At 50.7% G+C, this 17,367-nt stretch overlaps 1 protein-coding gene across 6 annotated transcripts in view; it reads right to left on the bottom strand.

Annotated features, from left to right (window-relative positions):
- Positions 1-1,592: 1,592 nt before the first annotated feature.
- Positions 1,593-17,367, bottom strand: part of MAP2K5 (mitogen-activated protein kinase kinase 5) — a 261,792-nt gene continuing 246,017 nt past the window's right edge. For 5 of the 6 annotated variants that reach the window (XM_005862082.2, XM_005862083.2, XM_014536301.1 and 2 more), the window contains one exon: positions 1,593-2,066. In XM_005862082.2, coding sequence (XP_005862144.1) covers positions 1,962-2,066 — 105 coding nt within the window. In that variant the 3' untranslated portion in view covers positions 1,593-1,961. The remainder of the gene's footprint in view (positions 2,067-17,367) is intronic. The other variant, XM_014536302.1, reaches the window with a different exon arrangement.

The following is a 17,367-nucleotide window of genomic DNA, read 5'->3' as shown; positions in this document are numbered from 1 at the left end:
GCGTTCCTTCAGCAGGAGGATGGAGGTAGTGAGAAGGCACATCTGCAGAAAGCTTCTCGGCCAGGAAGCAACATGCATCTGCTCCTGCCACTGACAAGCCCTGGTCACACGGCTCCTGCTTAGTGCGTGGGGACTGGGGGATGCTGTCCCGGCCGGGCCGTCCAGGGCCAGGCAGTGGCTTCCCAGTAACAACTACACTGTGGAGGGAGCACGCACCTCACGCTGGCTAGCTCTCTTCTGGGGCCTGACGGCGTGTCTGGATGCTCAAGAACCCAGAGGCGGCCAGGTGGCTGCAGCAGGAATAGGTGTGGGAGGGTTGGAGGGGATAGGAGTTGAGGTCAGAGATAACGGGGCAGACTTTGTAGGGCCACACAGGCCATTCTTCTTTTTTAAAAAAAATACATTTTATTGCATTTTTCACAGCAATGGAAGGGAAAGGATAGAGAGTTAGAAACATCGATGAGAGAGAAACATCGATTAGCTGCCTCCTGCACACCCCCCACTGGGGATGTGCCCGCAACCAAGGTACATGCCCTTGGCCGGAATCGAACCTGGGACCCTTCGGTCCGCAGGCCGATGCTCTATCCACTGAGCCAAACCAGTTAGGGTGCACACAGGCCATTCTTGGGCCTTTGGCTTGTCCTCTCTGTGAACTAGGAGCCCATGGAGGTCCCGAGACTGGGAGGGACATGACCTGCCTGGGTTTAACTGGCTCCCCCAGCAGCAGTGTGGAGCACAGGCCGCAGGGGCAGGTGGGAGCAGGGCCTGGGGGAGGCTGTTGCCCTGTGGTCCAGGCATGGGGCCTTGGATGAGGACAGGAAGTGGTGCAATCAATACATTTTGAAGATGAAGACAACAGGACTCCCCGGTGGGCTAGATGTGGGTGCAAAGGAGAACGGAGTCACGGCCGAGTCCCAGGATGCAGCTCGGGCCCTGAGAGGACGATGAGAAATGGCGGGCTGGAAGTGTGTGGCATCAGCAGTTTCTCAGTGGGTTGGGAAGCCACTCAGACCTCCAAGCCTCTCAGAGCCTCAGTTCCTCGTCTGTAAAATGGGAGTAAGCACACTTACCTGGCAGGTGGCTGAGAAGATTACCTGAGAGGACAGCTGTGAGTGGCCCGAGGTGAATGAGGTCACAGGGTGTGGGGTCAAGGGTGAGGGGGGCAGCTTGCTGAAGAGAGGAGCCAGTGGTGGGGAAGGGGGTGGAAGGTGGAAGGGCCTTATTCCAACTTTTGAGCTCCTGCCCCCGCCCCCCCCATGGTTAAGTCACTGCGATGGAGCCTCTGGTGCTGCGGAGACGGCCCAGCCTCCGCATGTGGGACAAACCCCAGTCCGCAAGGAGCTCAGGGTCTAGGACCCCGTTTTCACTGCTGGCTCAGCTACTCCTTGCCAAGGGACTTGGTCCGAGGACCTCCAGGTCTGGTTTTAGGTCAGTGGGCTGGGCTGTGGGCCTCGTTCCAGAATGTCGGGAAGCATGGGGTGCGTGCAGGTGCCTGGACCAGGGCAGCTCCAGGGCCAGGGGACTGTTGGGGCCACATACCCTGCTGAAGTGGGAGCCCCCGCCCCCCAACTTGGGTGGGTAACAGACACCCTAGTAACACCCCTCATGGGGAGGCAGGAACACTTTTATTCCCATCAGTGATGCTGATGGCGCTTGACCCTTTACAAAGAAGAATGTTAGGAAAAAGGAAGAGGGGCGGGGGCATAGGAGTCTCCATTCTCAATGCCGCCACCCTCTCCCCTTCCCTCCGTCAGTGCCTCCAGACCGGAGGGGGCGAGGGCTTCATCCTGGCCAGGCTGGCACCACGGCTCCCAGGCAGGGTGTCGCAGGCGGAGCTGAGGTGAGGGCGGGGCAGCCCAGGCCCAGCAAAGCTCTGCTGCACACAGCCGAGCCGTGTGACGGTGTGACGGGCGGGTTTCCCCTCGGTGACCAGTCCTGGGCTTTCAGCGCCCACCGAGGCCTCAGGGGGGCCCCTGCTGGCTCCGCCTCTCCTCCAGCGCCCTGCACACCCACATGGAGACCACGGCCGCGTTGCCATCGTTGAACTGCACGATGAACGGGTGGCCCTGCAGAGAAGCGGAGAGGCTGAGACCGGCAATCCCCAGACTTGCACTTCACTACGCTTGCCAAGGCCTGTTCTCAGCCTGGATCTTATTTTTTCTCCCCAATAGCCCCATGAGGTGTGGTGGGCAGCGAGCAGCCCCATTTCACAGCTGGAGGACTGAGGCCAGGCAGCGAGGCGATGTGCGCGCCTGGAGCACTGGAGCCACTGAGGCTCTGCCTGGTGCTGCCACCTGCCCCTGAAGCACCAACCGGCCCGAAAGCTCCCGAGCATGAGGCCGGTCCTGACTCCACACTGCCCCTCCCTCGGCCCAGCGTCACTCCAACAGCTGGCCGCCAAGGCCTGGCTCCGAGCTGCCAGCGCCCAGCCCAGCGGCTGCCTGGCGACCACAGAACCACTGGCCAGAGGCTGTGTGGATCCCTCCGGTTCCCTTCATGGTCGAAACCTCTAGGAAGAGGTCACCATCTACAGTGGGGGAGGCAGGTGTGTCAGAGGGAGAGGGCTGTGCTGTGTGCGCAGACGTGTGGTTCCTGGCGGGAAGCTGGGCCTGGGCTTTGCCTCAGGCTCTCACCGACTTCGCCATAGGCAGGCTGGGTCGTATCCAGCCAGTGCCCTCCCTGCTGCCCCGAAGAATCAAGGTTCGCTCTCACAATTTTAGGGCCTCCTGGGAGTTCCTAGGGAAGGCCAGAAAACAGCAGGGGCCACGGGAAGTCAGCCTCCTCCCTCCTCCGAACCTGTGGCTTCTCTGCTAAAGAATGCACACCTGGCAGCTCCCCCCGCCAAGCAGTAGCCGGTCCCAGGAAGCCACCGTGGGTGAGCGGAGAGAAGGGGGCTCCCTGTGCCTTTCACAGCCCAGCTCCTCCTTCCCCTCCCGAACGTCCAGCTCCAGCTGCCTTGCTCCCTCCTGTTTTCTGTGCCTCTCCCGGGCCCCTTCCTGCCCCTGAGCTGGGTTCTCAGCTCGGCTTTCCCAACCCAGCCAGTCTTGACCTGCAGGCCTGGGGCTGGCCAGCCGCTGGCCACATGCTTGGGGCTCCGAGCTGCTTCCAAACGAGCCCATCGGGTGGCTGTGAGGGATGTGGGTCCAGACACCAGGCCAGGGCAGGGGAAGGGGCAGCTTGGTCAGACCTGAGATGTCTCTGGGGACAGGAAGGAAGGAAGCCCAGGCTTTCCCACCTGGGGCTGACACTGTGTCTCTTTACCCAGCTTTCCCAAGTCAGGCAAGAAAAACCGCCCCTGGAGAATCCTGCATTGCTTGCTCTAGCTCAGAGGCACGGGGAACCTGTCAGAGGTGCAGGGGGAGGAAAGCAGCTTAGAGGGTGCTGGGGGCACCCAGCCCAAGGCAGGGACTCACCGAGGCCACCAGGGAAATCTGCCTGGAGCCCAGTTGGGTGCCTCCTGTGATCTGCCCACGCACTCTGTGTGGGACCCCAAGATACTTGCAGGACCCCAAGGGAGCAGGTGCCTGGTTCCGATTGCGGCTGGGAAGGGGAGGTGCAATCAGGTTGGGTGGGTGTCCTCAGGCAGTGGGTGGGGGAGCTGAGGCAGGAGAGGCCAGATGGGACTCTGTCTTGGCTCCCACATGTCCTCCCTGTATATACGCCCGGCCTACACCTGCCCTCTAAGTCGCTGCCTAGAAAGGGAATTCTTCCTGCACTTACTCCTTTTCAGGAGGCTCAGGAGAGGCGACCTGTGCCCTTGTGAAGAACAAAGGGAGAAGCTGTGCTCCAGAGCCCACGGCCCCTCCCGCCAAGCCTGGGTACCAGTGTCACTTTCCCAGAATGCCCGGTGACTTTGGGGCCCATATGCTCCATCTCCGTTATCATCTGCTCGGGAACAAGCAGAGCGGAACTGCAGGAGGGAGAGGGGAGCATTCCTCCAGTTGGGAAGGCTGATGGCCGCACTGCAGGGAAGCATTCTGCCCAAGTGCCCTGGGAGGGGAGGAGGGAGCAGAGTGGGCATCCAGGGCACTGGTGGAGACTGTCCCCTTCCTGCCCTCCTTGGCTGGGAGGCGACTCCCATCCCCTGCGTATCCCTTGGGCTTTACCCCACCCTTCAAAGGGAGTGACATGGTTCTGTCCTCAGCTAATGTTGACTGGTTTGGGAGGGAAATACCTGCTGAGCATTTGTATGTCTCCTTGGGAGATGAAATACTGCCATTAGTGACAACAGGGATGGATCTTGAGAATATCATGCTGAGCAGAAAAAGTCAAGAACCATATGATTTCACTCAGATGTGGCATATGAAACTGAAAGCACAAAATGAGCACACAAGACAATCAGACAAAACCTCACAGAGACAGGAAAGCATGGAACTGACTGAGGATTCTCAGAGGAATTGGGTGTGTGTGTGTGTCGGGGGGGCGGGGGGGGGCGGGCTGAAGCCGCTCCAGGCACCCAGAGAATTTGGGAGCTGCTGGCAGCGTGGATCACAACGTGATGGAACATACGAGAAGCCGGTGTGTGGGGAGTAGGGGCAGAGACAGCTGCTTGAGGGAAGCAGAGCAGGACAGAAGGGTGTTGGAGACCCCGGGTGGGATACCGGCCTGGCAGCATCTCTGCCTGCAGGGTCCACGAGCACCTCACAGTCTAGGGACAGGCACCAAGTCAGGGTGGGCACAGTCTAGGGTGGGCACTTTACAGGTAAGGAAATGGTTGGCCTGCCCGGGTTCCCTGAGCTGGGGCTGAATCAGAAGTCTCTATCCCAAACCCACTGCCCAGGGCTCTCCCGGAGCCGACCTGGGGGGCATCCAATTGCAGTTTCCTCTCACCTATTTCCAGCAGAGGTGGGACCGAGGCTGCAGGCTCAGGTCCCGACCTCCATCAGTGCATCCCTTGGACACACTGGGAGAGTGCTCTGTCGCAGTGGTGGGTCACTCTGACTCAACTCTCCCTCCTCCCATCAGCCCCGTGTGAGAAGCAGGGAAAGCACACCACCACCCACTTCACAGAGGAGGAGACTGAGTGGGAGCTGAAGTGACTAGGTTAAGTGCTGGGCTGAACAGAGTTCTGGTTTCTACTCTGGTGCATCCTCAAGGCTGGGCTGCATCCCTGTGACCTTCCAGGTGTTTCCCTCTTCCTCCCCGAGTCTGGCTGACACTCCTGCAGCTCCTACATGTGATGCAAGGATTCCTCATGGACTGAATGAAAACAAAATCTGGTGGACAATTCTGGGGAAAGCAGGCCACCTGGAGGTGCCTGAGTTCCCAGGTGGCTCCAGGCCTGAGCAGAGGCCGGCCAGCCAGCTGCGTTAGGGGTCCGGCAAGACCAGGTACCTGGAAGTGGATGGAAGTGGCACCAAGTAACACCTGTACTGAGAGCAGCACCATGGACAGAGTGCTGTGGGCCAAGCATTTGCCAAGGGCTTTGTTCTGATTCTCTCACCGAACCCCACATTCTGGAGGTGCACACAGCCCTGCATCTCCGTCTGCGTGGTGAGGAAACAGACACTTCAGGGGCCCATCCAAGGTCAGTGAAGCAAACGGCTGGGTGGACTCACACCGTGAGTCTCCTGACTCCAAAAGCCACAGGCAGGACCATGTGCTCACCTGCACCTGCAGCCAGACAGCTGGCCTCGCAGGCCCTCTCGGGTGTCTCTGAGGCCCTGCAGCACTTGGGGGAAACATGCTCCCTCCTAGGCAGAGGAATCGAGGTGCGGACAAGCTCTCCCAGCCCCATCATGCTGCAAGCAACAGTGGGAGCGTGGTGTGGCCACCTCCCTGGAGCCAGCATGCCCACATGCTGCTTGTCAAGAGCACCCCCCACCCCAGGCGACTGCCCGGACACCCAGGCCTCTGTCCTCCATGCGGAGAGCGCTCTGCGGAGGCTGGCAGGGCATGTGCCAGGCCAAAGCTGCTGAGTGATCTCACTGCCCTCATCTCCAGGCAGTGGGAGCCACTCTCATTTCCTTGATTCTCTCAGGGCCAATTGCAACAGTTACATCGGCACGGGTTGAATTATTATGGTCCACAAACTTCGCCACAGAAGATGGAGACATAATGAAGGGAAAAGGATGGGATTATAAGGGCAGGATGGATCCAATAGTGGGACACGGGGGAGAGACACGAGTCAACAACAACCAAAGACAGCTGGTGTCACCTGGGGTGGACGCCTCCACCAGTGGGGCTGAGGAGCAAATCGTGCTGACGCAAAGGAGGGTGCTGGCGAAGACCCAGCAACTCAGGAATCGGAGCTGCCGTTTCCAGGCACGCTGTCCAGTAATCCACCAGAGTCGCCTCTCTTCTTTTGTAATAATGTCCCTAATTTTTACCCACCCGTTTCATCATGCTGACTGACAGCAGGGCACTCCCGAGCCCCTCCCACGTGGCAGCTCTTCCCGTCCACTGAAGGAGGCAGGGATGGGAGGGTGGATGTGCCCATGTGCAAGCAGGAATGGGGCTGAGCCTGTGGTGGTGGGTAAGTGCTGCCTAAGGCTCAGGTGTCTGGACTCCTGGTCCAGTGCTCATTCACTGACACCTCACTCTTTGCTCTCAATTGATTTCTGAGTTTCATCCCAAATAGGAATTTACCTATTTGGGGTCTCCACACTTTTCTTCTCTCATATAACTCCCTAAAGAACACTATGCATTTGAGTCACTGAATAACTTACTGGAGTGGTTGCAAGGCCCTCAATTAGTGGTCCGATGGCATGACGAAGTTATCCGTATATTCTGTATCTATTACGAGCACCTCTTGTGCGCCTCTGGCTGCCCTACATCGGCACCTGACCTTGAACCCTCAGCACCCGCACTGATAGACAAAATAAACTGAGGTGCCATGAAACATGACGTGGGGTGAGGTTCCAGAGGTGGAAAGTGGCAAAGTCAGGGTCTGCATCCAGGACTCTTCTGCCATGAAGGACGCCAACTACTGTGCTCTCTCAGGTCGGGAACAGTGAGTGTTAAAGTTCTACTTTAAAAAAAATAGAGTATCTGTACATTACAGGTGCTCACCAAGTACTGTTAAACTAATAAGCTGAAGTTAGGATGGCAAAAAGGCATATCCAGGTCCTCCCAGCTCAAATTCATATGGGTCAGTCACTTCTAATCAAAGAACTTATTCAATACTCAGCAACTCTATTAAGTATTAAAATTATCCCCTTTTTACAGATGCAGGAAGTACAGCACAGAAGGATTATGGAACTTGTCCAAGGCCACAGAGCTGGACTGTGCCCAAGCCCTCAGGCACTATGCTGTCCTTTCTGCTCAGTGCCAGGGCCAGAGGTGGTGGGGCCCACCCTGCACAGCCCACCTCGGCGCACGAGCTGGCCGGTCTCTCTGATAACCCGAGGCCCTGGTTCTCCATTCTTAGTCTTTAGGTCTGGACTCCACAGAAGCATGAAAACGGAGGCCCAGGGCCTGAAGACATTTTCCAGAGTTACAGAGACAAGACCTTGGAGGGAGGAGCAGAAAGAACAATCAAGCAAGAGATGCCCAGCAGACCACACCTGAACCTAAGATCTACCTTACAGAGCCTTTCTTCCTGCCGCCTCCCAACAGACGCCACCCCTCCCAGCGGAACTGTGCAAACACTTGTCGACCTCCCGAGAGTAGAGCATGCACTGATTCTGCCGCAGGCCATCATCATTCAAGCCCATCTTATCCTAACACTGGACTGGAAGCCCCTGGAGGGGTAAGCACAAAGCCACCATCAAGAAAAGTGAGTTGGACTGACTGGTAAGTGACAGCATTTCCCCAGCAGCCTGATGCTGGGCTGAGAAGCACCGCAGGTTGGGGTGGGCAGGCCTCGGAAGAAAGCACTACAAGCTGAGGCTGCTCTAGACTCTGGGGGTCCTCTCTGGACCACAGGCCTCACCTTCTTCAGGGTGAGCCCCAGGCCACCAGGCACCTGCTCTGGGAGAGAATGCCAAGCACGCACAAGCCTGTCTGAAGCAGTCAGACCCGGCCCAGGTGCACTCAGCCAAATCCACAGCAAGTAAGGAGTCCCAGCAGTGACTGGGCAGGGGCGGGGCCTGGAAGGTGAGCTGAGAACCTGGAGGGCCGTCCATGTGCTGCCCCTCACTTTTCCTTGCTGGCCCCGCGAACCTTGTTTGAAAGCTCTCTGCACGTCCCTTTAGGATCCCAGCCCCAGGGGCAAGGGTAACACTCAGTCCCTTCTCAGCAATGAGGTAGGATTAGACGGGACCTCAGAGCCTGTGGAGTCAGAAGGTCTGAGGTGGGTGGGGGCTGCTCTGGATGTTTGATTCAAATTGTTAAGAAACATTTTTAACTGTATTTGTGCAAACCTAATTAAAAAATAACATACACTCATCTGTTCAACTCAAAATGTTGAAATCTCACGAATGACTTTATAAAGAAATATTCAATATAAATACTGATACATTCATGCAAAAACCCCACTTTTCTCTGTATTAATCCTGAGGCTCTGCATTAATTTTACATAATATAAATCACTTCATGGTAAAGGTTCACAACTACCTATCTAATGCCTATTTGCCCAGGAGGTAACTTCAGATTAGAGAAGTTAAATGACTTACGGAAGGAGGCACAGATGTCCAATGTCTGCTAAACGGCTGACAAGTGGCGGGGCAGCGGGCAGCCTTTAGAATGTGAGTTACATGAGCAAACAAGCCATCCTCCTCCCAGGGTCAACTCTCCCTTCCAGGCTCGTCACCGGGGGAGTCAGGGAAGGAGGTGGCTGGGATTGAGGTTGAAGAGAATCCCCAGGAGAGACTCCGCAGGGGGAAGGTCAGGCATCTCAATAAAAGTCCTTCTCTCTGCCCTCTGGGGGGTGGTGCAAGGGCAGCAAACCTGCTCGTCATCCCGGAATTGGGAGGCTTGGGAGGGCCACACTGCCTCACCGACAGAAGACACGCGACAGGGCGAGCCTCCTTCCCCGGGCTTCATCGTTGTAGGTGGAAGGACTGCTGTTACTGCACTCCTGGGCCCTGCCCCCAGGGAGGAGGATGGAAGGACTGAGCAGGCCGATGGGGCGGGGTGGGGTGCAGGGTTGTGGCCTGCCCTCTAGGGAGCCTCTGACCCCATGGGGCCTGCAGTGTGCACCTCAGACAGGGACTCAGCAGTAAATTCCCAGTAAGAACATTCGGGCCACACAGGTGAGCGCATCGTTCAATCCAGATCTTTATAGAAGCAAAGCCGATACTTCCATTCTGTCATTTTCTGAACCCTGTATCTCAACAGGTTTTGAACACGGAGAGGCCTCCTTGCCCCACCAAATACCACTGTTCTCTCTTCCTCTCGGGTGGGTCATGGGGACCGACTGAGGTGCCGCAGACACACGCTGGGCAGCGAGAGGGTGGTTATTTCTCCACATGGAACAGATTCGGGCGCGGCAGGAGGTGTGGGCCGGAGACTTGTCCCCCTAGCCTGGCTTACCTGGGCAAACGCCACAGAGCAGGGCTTTCTGAGCAAGGCGTCTGTTCTGAGACTGCTGCCTGAGCTTCTGGTTTCTAAAGCTCTTCCATGGCTGGAAGGGGGGGGGGTGTCCCTTCCAGCCCTTCATTTTCTTTTAAGACCTTAGGCCTGGCTTACCTGGGCAAACGCCACAGAGCAGGGCTTTCTGAGCAAGGCGTCTGTTCTGAGACTGCTGCCTGAGCTTCTGGTTTCTAAAGCTCTTCCATGGCTGGAAGCGGGGGTGTCCCTTCCAGCCCTTCATTTTCTTTTAAGACCTTAGAAATGGTTTGCAGCTGTGACATGCCATTTCCATCAACCTTCTTGAGTTTATTCTTCACAAGTGCTACAGAAATAGATGTTTCTCCCCAAATATTCAATTATTAGCAGCAAATTGCTTACCTCTAGCCATGCCAGACTGTACAGAGCCATCTAACAGGGTCAAGGAGCTCTCTACCTTTCATCTGAGCAGATCTATGTGTTTCTACACAGAGTAATTGCTCAGAAAATGGTCCATCGAGAGAACACGATGTTTCCTGAGGTCTCTGTGAGTCATTCCAGGGCCAGTGCAGCCATGGACCAGAGCAGTGTGGTATGGGGAGGGGGCAGGATGACTCCCGTGGGCATGGTGAGGGGGGCAGACATGCAGGTGCCAGCATTTATGAGATGATGTCAGAGGGAGGTGAGCTATGTGAGTGGCAGGGTGGTGCCTCTGGACCATTTAAGGCAGCGGTTCTCAATCTAGGGGTCGAACGACCCTTTCACAGGGGTCGCCTAAGACCATTGGAAAACACATATTGAATATATAATTACATATTGTTTTTGTGATTAATCACTATGCTTTAATTATGTTCAATTTGTAACAATGAAAATACATCCTGCATATCAGGTATTTACATTACGATTCATAACAGTAGCAAAATTACAGTTATGAAGTAGCAACGAAAATAATTTTATGGTTGGGGGTCACCACAACATGAGGAACTGCATTAAAGGGTCGTGGCATTAGGAAGGTTGAGAATCACTGATTTAAGGGGAGCGGTGGGGGTTGCCCTGTCAGGGAACTCATCTAGGACTGGGGAGGCAGTGGGGAGGCTGCCAGCTACCCCAGGCATCTCGAGCTGGGCAGATGTCCAGAGGAGTCAGGATCAGAGGGCGCCAAAGGGAGAGTGAGGGCCCTGCTCCCACAATGCTGAGGACTCCCCGAGTGGCTGGGTCTGCAGCTGCCCAAGCAGTGATTCTGTGGCCAGATACAGGTGCCCAGATGTTTAAGGCTTGTCTCTGGGGTGATGACTGTGTGGCTACAGATGCAATGCTCAGAGGATGGATTCTCTCCTGCCCTTTTGAGATTTGATGTTTGAGGTCTGAGACATTGGCTGTGTGCATGTGTATGTGCTCACGTGTGTGTGTATAGGTGGGCATGCGAGTACAGAAAGGCGGGAAAGAGACAATGAGACCCAGCACAATTTCTGGCGCGCAGGGGGAGCTCAGTAAGTTTGTTGGAAAAAAAAAAGAATGGAATGATTCTGACAAGGAGTGAATGAAGAGATGATGAGAGATGAAGACAGCCTAATAGCTTCCCCTTTACAAAGCCCTCACCATGAGAGATAAAATAGAAGATTTTTTTAAAAAGAAGAGAAGTCTGCAAGTGCTAAAAATAAAGAGGGAACTGAAAGCCAGAATTATAAATGTGTGAGTGTAAGTCTTGCGGCTCTAAGCCTAAGGGAGTTATTGATTCCAGGAACATAGGACCTGGATTGTATGAAGAACAGAACAAGATCCACCTGGGGAGATGACCCTGAGACCCTGAACAAAGCCGGGACTACAAAGGGGTGAGCTAGGAAAAGTCTGCCCATCAGCAAAGGGGATGATAAAGCAGCTCTGAGGGGGTCGCCCAAGAACGAGGCTGAGCCCTGTGCACTTCTATGGTCTCAGATTCCCACTCAGGCTGACAAACTAATATACATTGATCTTGATCTAGTTATACTCTGAAGTGTCTCTCAGCACAAAAAAACCATTCTGGAGAAATACTTCTGAAATTCAAAAATTTCCACAGTAGTAAGCCCCACTCAGTATGAACTTTCAGTGAAAATTCCAAAACACGTGAGGGAACAATCCACAATGGACAAGGGTCAGCAGACACAACACACAGAAAGGCTCGAATTCTCAGAACTGAGATAACAGAAAAACAATAGAAAAGAAAATGTAAAAAAATGTACATCTGAAAAGATTAAAGACATAAAAGGAGAAACTGAAACACTAAGAACAAGATATTTTGAAAAAGAGAACAGAGATTTGAAAAATAATCAAGTGCAACAGAAGCAAAACATATAGTCACCATAAAAAAACAAAAACTCTTTGTGGATGAGCCAGGCATCAGATTAGACAGAGCTAAGGAGAGAGTTAGTAAACTAGAAGGAGTCTGAGAAAATTACCCAAAGCATAGTAGAGACGGAGAGAAAAATGTTTTTTAAATGTTAAAGAGAAAGGCCCAGAGGAAAGACTGGGAAGAGACTACCTAGAGTGGGGGGGGGGCGGGGGCGGGGACGATGGACAATATCCAAAGAGATAACAGCTGAAAATTCTGAGAACCAATGGAAGGTGTGAATTCTCAGATTCAAAAATCACAATGATCTCCAAGTAGAATAAATATAATGAAATCTATATCTAGAAAGTGGTAGGGAAACTGCAGACTACCAATACTGGAGATGTTAAAAGCAACCAGAGAGAAAGACATATTGCCTACAAAGGGCAGGGATTAGCACTCAGCAGATTCTAACCAGGAGGAGTAGAAGCCAGTAAACAATGGAACACTTTGAAAGCTCTGGGAAAAACTGTCAACCTAAACTCTGAAACCCAATTAAACTAACAAACAGGAGTCAGGGCAAAGTGAAGGCAATCATAGAACAGAAACTCAGTTTTACCACTCACAGACTCTTACTGACAGAACTCTTAATATACTTCTGAGAAAAACCCCAAAACAAAACTCAGGAGGAAGAAGAAGGATATACTAGCAGTGAGGAACAAATACCTGGCAAACATATGGATAAATCTAAATAAACACTGATTATAAAGTGATGACAATAGTAATAACTAATTTTGAAGATCTAAAACTAAGGTGACAATAAAATCTTGGACTGTGATGACATGTAAGAGGAAGGGGTGGAGCTGACACTCTTAAGGTCCTCACATCTGGCAGGAGAGGGGCTGTGGCACAGACAGCTAGTGCCTCTCAATGTGCATTCCCTCTTTCTACTTAGTGACATGCATCCTGATTTTCTTTTTTTAAAGCCTTATCTGGGGGTATTTTTTCCATTGATTTCTAAAGAAAGTGGTGGAAGGGAGGAAAGAGGGGGAGAGAGAGAGAGAGAAACATCTATGTGAGAGAGACACATCGATTGGCTGCCTCCTGCACACACCCCTACTGGGGATGGGGACCCTGCAACTGAGGTACACGCCCTTGATTGGGAATCGAACCAATGACCCTTCAGTCTTTGGGCCAACACTCTAACCACTACACGAAACTGGCCAGGGCTGAATCCTGACTTTAACAAGGAACACTGTCACCTAGCTCACATGGTATTTTTGGCCAATGTCATGTGAGCACATATGCTGTGTGCCAATACCTAGAAAAGAAGGAGCAAGCTTTGCCACTTCCCTTTCTCATTTCTGCTGGCTGGAGCTCAAATGCCCCTTTGCTGGTAAGATAGAAGGAGCTGCCAAACTACTTTGGGCACTTTACTTTCTGTCTTCTTTTACACGACTAGGAAATACCCTGCTGTCTTATTTAAGCTGCTGTTTGTTTTTTGTCACATGGAGTTGAAGCTAATTTTACCTGATACAAAGGTAAAATTGAGCCTAAGGCTGAGTAAGGTTGGGAAGGAGGTATACTTAGTGATTAACCTTAGGCATTGCTAAATTAAGTTAAAAGTTCTGGGATAATCAACAAATGGTTAGAAATAGAATATAACAATGCAAAGAATAAAAGGGAAGAAAAATATTAATCCAACAGAGTGAAGGAAGGAGAAAAAACCCAAAAGAGTATTGTAGAAAGTACAAAATGGATGGGAGGAAAAAGTATTTAAGTATATCATAAGTGACTTCCAGCCAAGATCGTGGGTAGGTAAGTACGGTGCTCACCTTTTCCCATAAGCAAATCAAAATTAAAACTACAGAACAACCATCATTCAGAACTGCCTGAAATTGAGCTGAATGTAAGTCTTACAACTATGAAATTAAAGAAGAAGCCACATCAAGACTGGTAGGAGGGGCGGAGATGCAGAATGGGCTGGTCCCACGCCCATGTGTGGCAGATAAAAATCGGGAGGGATCTCTCAGCTGCAGAGGTCCCCCCTGTGGAGCAAGGGGACCTGGCCCCAGTCCCCCACCAGGCACGCCAGCCAAGGGTTCCAGTGCCAGGAAGAGAAGTCCCCATAGCTTCTGGCTGTAAAAAACAGTGGACTGAGGCTGAGGGAGAGTGAGGGCTACTGGAGTTTCAGGTAGTTCCTCTTAAAGGGCCTGTGCCTGGACTTATTCAGACTCACTCCCACTGAGCTCCAGTGTGGGGACAGCAACTTGAAAGGCACCAGAGACATTTAGGGAGGAACTGAACTGTTTGGCATTAGGACGAGAGCTGGAGGGGCAGCTTTCTCTCAGACAGAGTGCTGGCAGAGGCCACTGTTCCTTTGATGAGCACTTCCCCCACAGAGCCAGCAGAAGGGCACCATATCTGAGACTCCAGCAACTTGGCCACCCACTGTTTGCCTCACCTTGGTGATTTCCTGAGACCCTGCCCTACCCAACTTTTGGGCCCACCCAACCTGTTTCCAGTGACTTTACCATAGAAATGGCCTGTCTTGGCTCATGCTTCAGATTTTCCTAAAATCTCTCAAACAAGCAGCATCTGGCCTCAGCAACCCCCCCGCCCCCCGCCACCTCTAGCTAAGTGGCCCCAGGCCCGACACTAGCAGTAGCCAGCTTTGGTTCACAGCTTGGCCTCACCATCTGCAGATTGTTTTATAGTTTATGGCCTGTGGCTCTGGACAGAACACAGGGGGTGGCTGACCTTGCTTGCATCTCCTGAGAGGCCCCAGAGCCAGCATACCCAGTGGACAGCTCTAGACTACATTGAAGTACCACTACCCAACCACTCCCATAAGTGACACATTCAAAGGCAGACTCACTGGGTACCAGAGCCCTGTTGAAGTAAGTCCTACTCTGTGGATAGGTCCATGTATAGCTGATCCTCCAAGGTGTTGGAGGTCAGTGGTCACAGCCAGTCCTTGCAGCTGATCAGCCTGAATAAATTTCTCTCAGTGACATGCCAACAGCAATCAAGACTCAACTACAATAGGAGAGTGTACAGCCCACATGGGAGGGTGCACCTTGAGTGCTCAGGTGGGGTGATTGGGGTGGCTGTGCCACTGGACCCAACAGGACACCTAACACATTAGGCCACACTACCAAGCCTGGGAGATGTAGCAGCTCTACCTAATACATAGAAACAAACATGGGGAGGTGGCTAAAATGAGGAGACAAAGAAATGAAACAACAGAACAAAACTTCAGAAAAAGAACTAAACAAAATGGAGATAGTCAATTTACTAGATGTAGAGTTCAAAACACTGGTTATAAGTATGCTCAAGGAACTCAGTGAGGGCGTCAATAGCATAAATAAGGACCAGTTAGAAATGAAGGCTATACTATCTGAAATAAATAATAATTTACAGGGAATCAACAGTAGAGTAGGTGAAGCTGAAAATCAATTCAGCGATTTGGAATATAAGGAAGAAAAATACACCCCATCAGAACAGCAAAAAGAAAAAAGAATCCCAAAAAATGAGGCTAGTGTAAGAAGCCTCTGGAACAACCTCAAGCATACCAACATTTGCATAATGGGGGTGCTAGAAGGAGAAGAAAGAGAGCAAGAAATTAAAAATTTATTTGAAAAAATAGTGACAGAAAACTTCCCTAACTTGGTTAAGGAAACAGATATACAAGTCCAGGCAGCGCATAGAGTCCCAAACAAGATAAACCCAAAGAAGCCCACACCAAGACACATTATAATTAAAATGCAAAAGGTTAAAGACAAACAGAGAATCTTAAAAGCAGCAAGAAAAAAGCAGTTAATTAACTACAAGGGAGCACCCAACAGAAACTTGCAGGAAGTGGCAAGAAATATTCAGTGATGACTAGCAAGGACCTACAACCAAGTTTACTCTACCCTGCAAAGCTACCATTTAGAATAGGACAAAGAGCTTCCCAGACAAGAAAAAGCTAAAGGAGTTCATCACCACCAACCAGTATTATGAAATGTTGAAGGTCTTTTTAAAGAAGATAAAAAATATGAACAATAAAATGACAATAAACACATATCAACAATTGAATATACAAACAAAATGAACAAGCAGAACAGAAACAGACTCATAGATACCCAGAACTTTTTATTGGTTGCCAGGTAAGAAGACTTTGGGGGGATGGGCGAAAAAGGTGAAGGGATTAAGAAGTACAAATTGGTTGTTACAGAATAGTCATGGGGATGTAAAGTACAGCATAGGGAATATAGTCAATAATATTCTAAAAACTAGGTGTGGTTCTGGATGGGTGCAGAATTTATTGGGATGATCACATGTTAAGTTATGTAATGTCTAGTCACTGAAATTTACTATATATATATATATAAATAAAATTTAAAAAGTATACCACAAACAGTAAGTATAAATGACGAAATGAATCAAATAAAAAAGTCTTAGGTAAAATTGAAAACACCAACAACAAAATGCCTAGATACATTTAAAACAAAGGAACACAGGGATGATGAAAACAGAGGGATAGTAAAACACAGAGCAGATAAATTCTAACCAAAAGAAGATAGCGTAGGTATATCAGACAAAAATAAAATTGAATGCACAATACATTAGAAATAAAGAGAATCATCACATAAAGATAAAGGAAACACTTTGAAATAAAGATATAGTATTTTGACATAGGTACCTAACATCACCACTTTAAAGCAAACACTGACATTTCAACACAACTCCCTTAGTCATCTATAATAATAAAAGTGTAATATGCTAATTAGACTGGATAGCTGAACGACCTTCTGGACATCATTCTGGATGAAGCTGCCATGGCGGGTGCTGAAGCAGAGGTGGTTAGGGGTGATCAGGCAGGCAGGGAGAGTGGTTAGGGGCAATCAGGCAGGCAGAGTGGTTAGGGGTGATCAGGCAGGCGTGTGGTTAGGAGCCAGCAGTCCTGGATTGCGAGAGGGTGCAGGCCGGGCTGAGGGACACACGGACGGACACGCGCACGCACACACACACTCCATGCACGAATCCATGCACCAGGCCTCTAGTTAATAGATAAAGCAGGTAGAAAATAGGAAGGCCATAAAATATTTGACTAACCCAACAAGTTTTGTCTACAGGATGTAAATAGGATACTGCATTCAACAATTAGAGAATACACATTCCTTGTATTAAGTAAGAAAAAAAGAAGTCGACCATGCAGTAAGGGAATCTCAACAAATCATAAAGATCTGATATGGACCATGTTCTCTGACCACAGTGCATGAAAAGTAGACAGCAATCACAAGATAACAAAAACCTCTGGGTATTTGCAAATAGGAAAATACTTCTAAATAATTCATGGGTCAAAAAAGAAATACTCACTGAAATTGAAAATTACTTAGAACCGACTGACAATAAAAAGACTACATATAAATATTTGTGAGATGCAGCTAAAGTAATACTTAAAAAGGCAATTTATAGCTTTATGTAATTAGGGAAAAAGATTGAAAATTTATGAGCTTAAGAATCCAATTCAATAAATTATAAATAGAACAAAAAGTAAATCCAAAGAAAACATAAGACAGCAAATAATAAAAAACACAAAGGAATTAAACAGAAAGATATCAAAGAGATGATCAATTCAATAAAAT

This window comes from Myotis brandtii, unplaced genomic scaffold, assembly GCF_000412655.1.
Source record: "Myotis brandtii unplaced genomic scaffold, ASM41265v1 scaffold160, whole genome shotgun sequence".
NCBI classification, from domain to species: Eukaryota; Metazoa; Chordata; class Mammalia; order Chiroptera; family Vespertilionidae; genus Myotis; species Myotis brandtii.
This window is presented reverse-complemented; position numbering and strand designations above follow the sequence as displayed.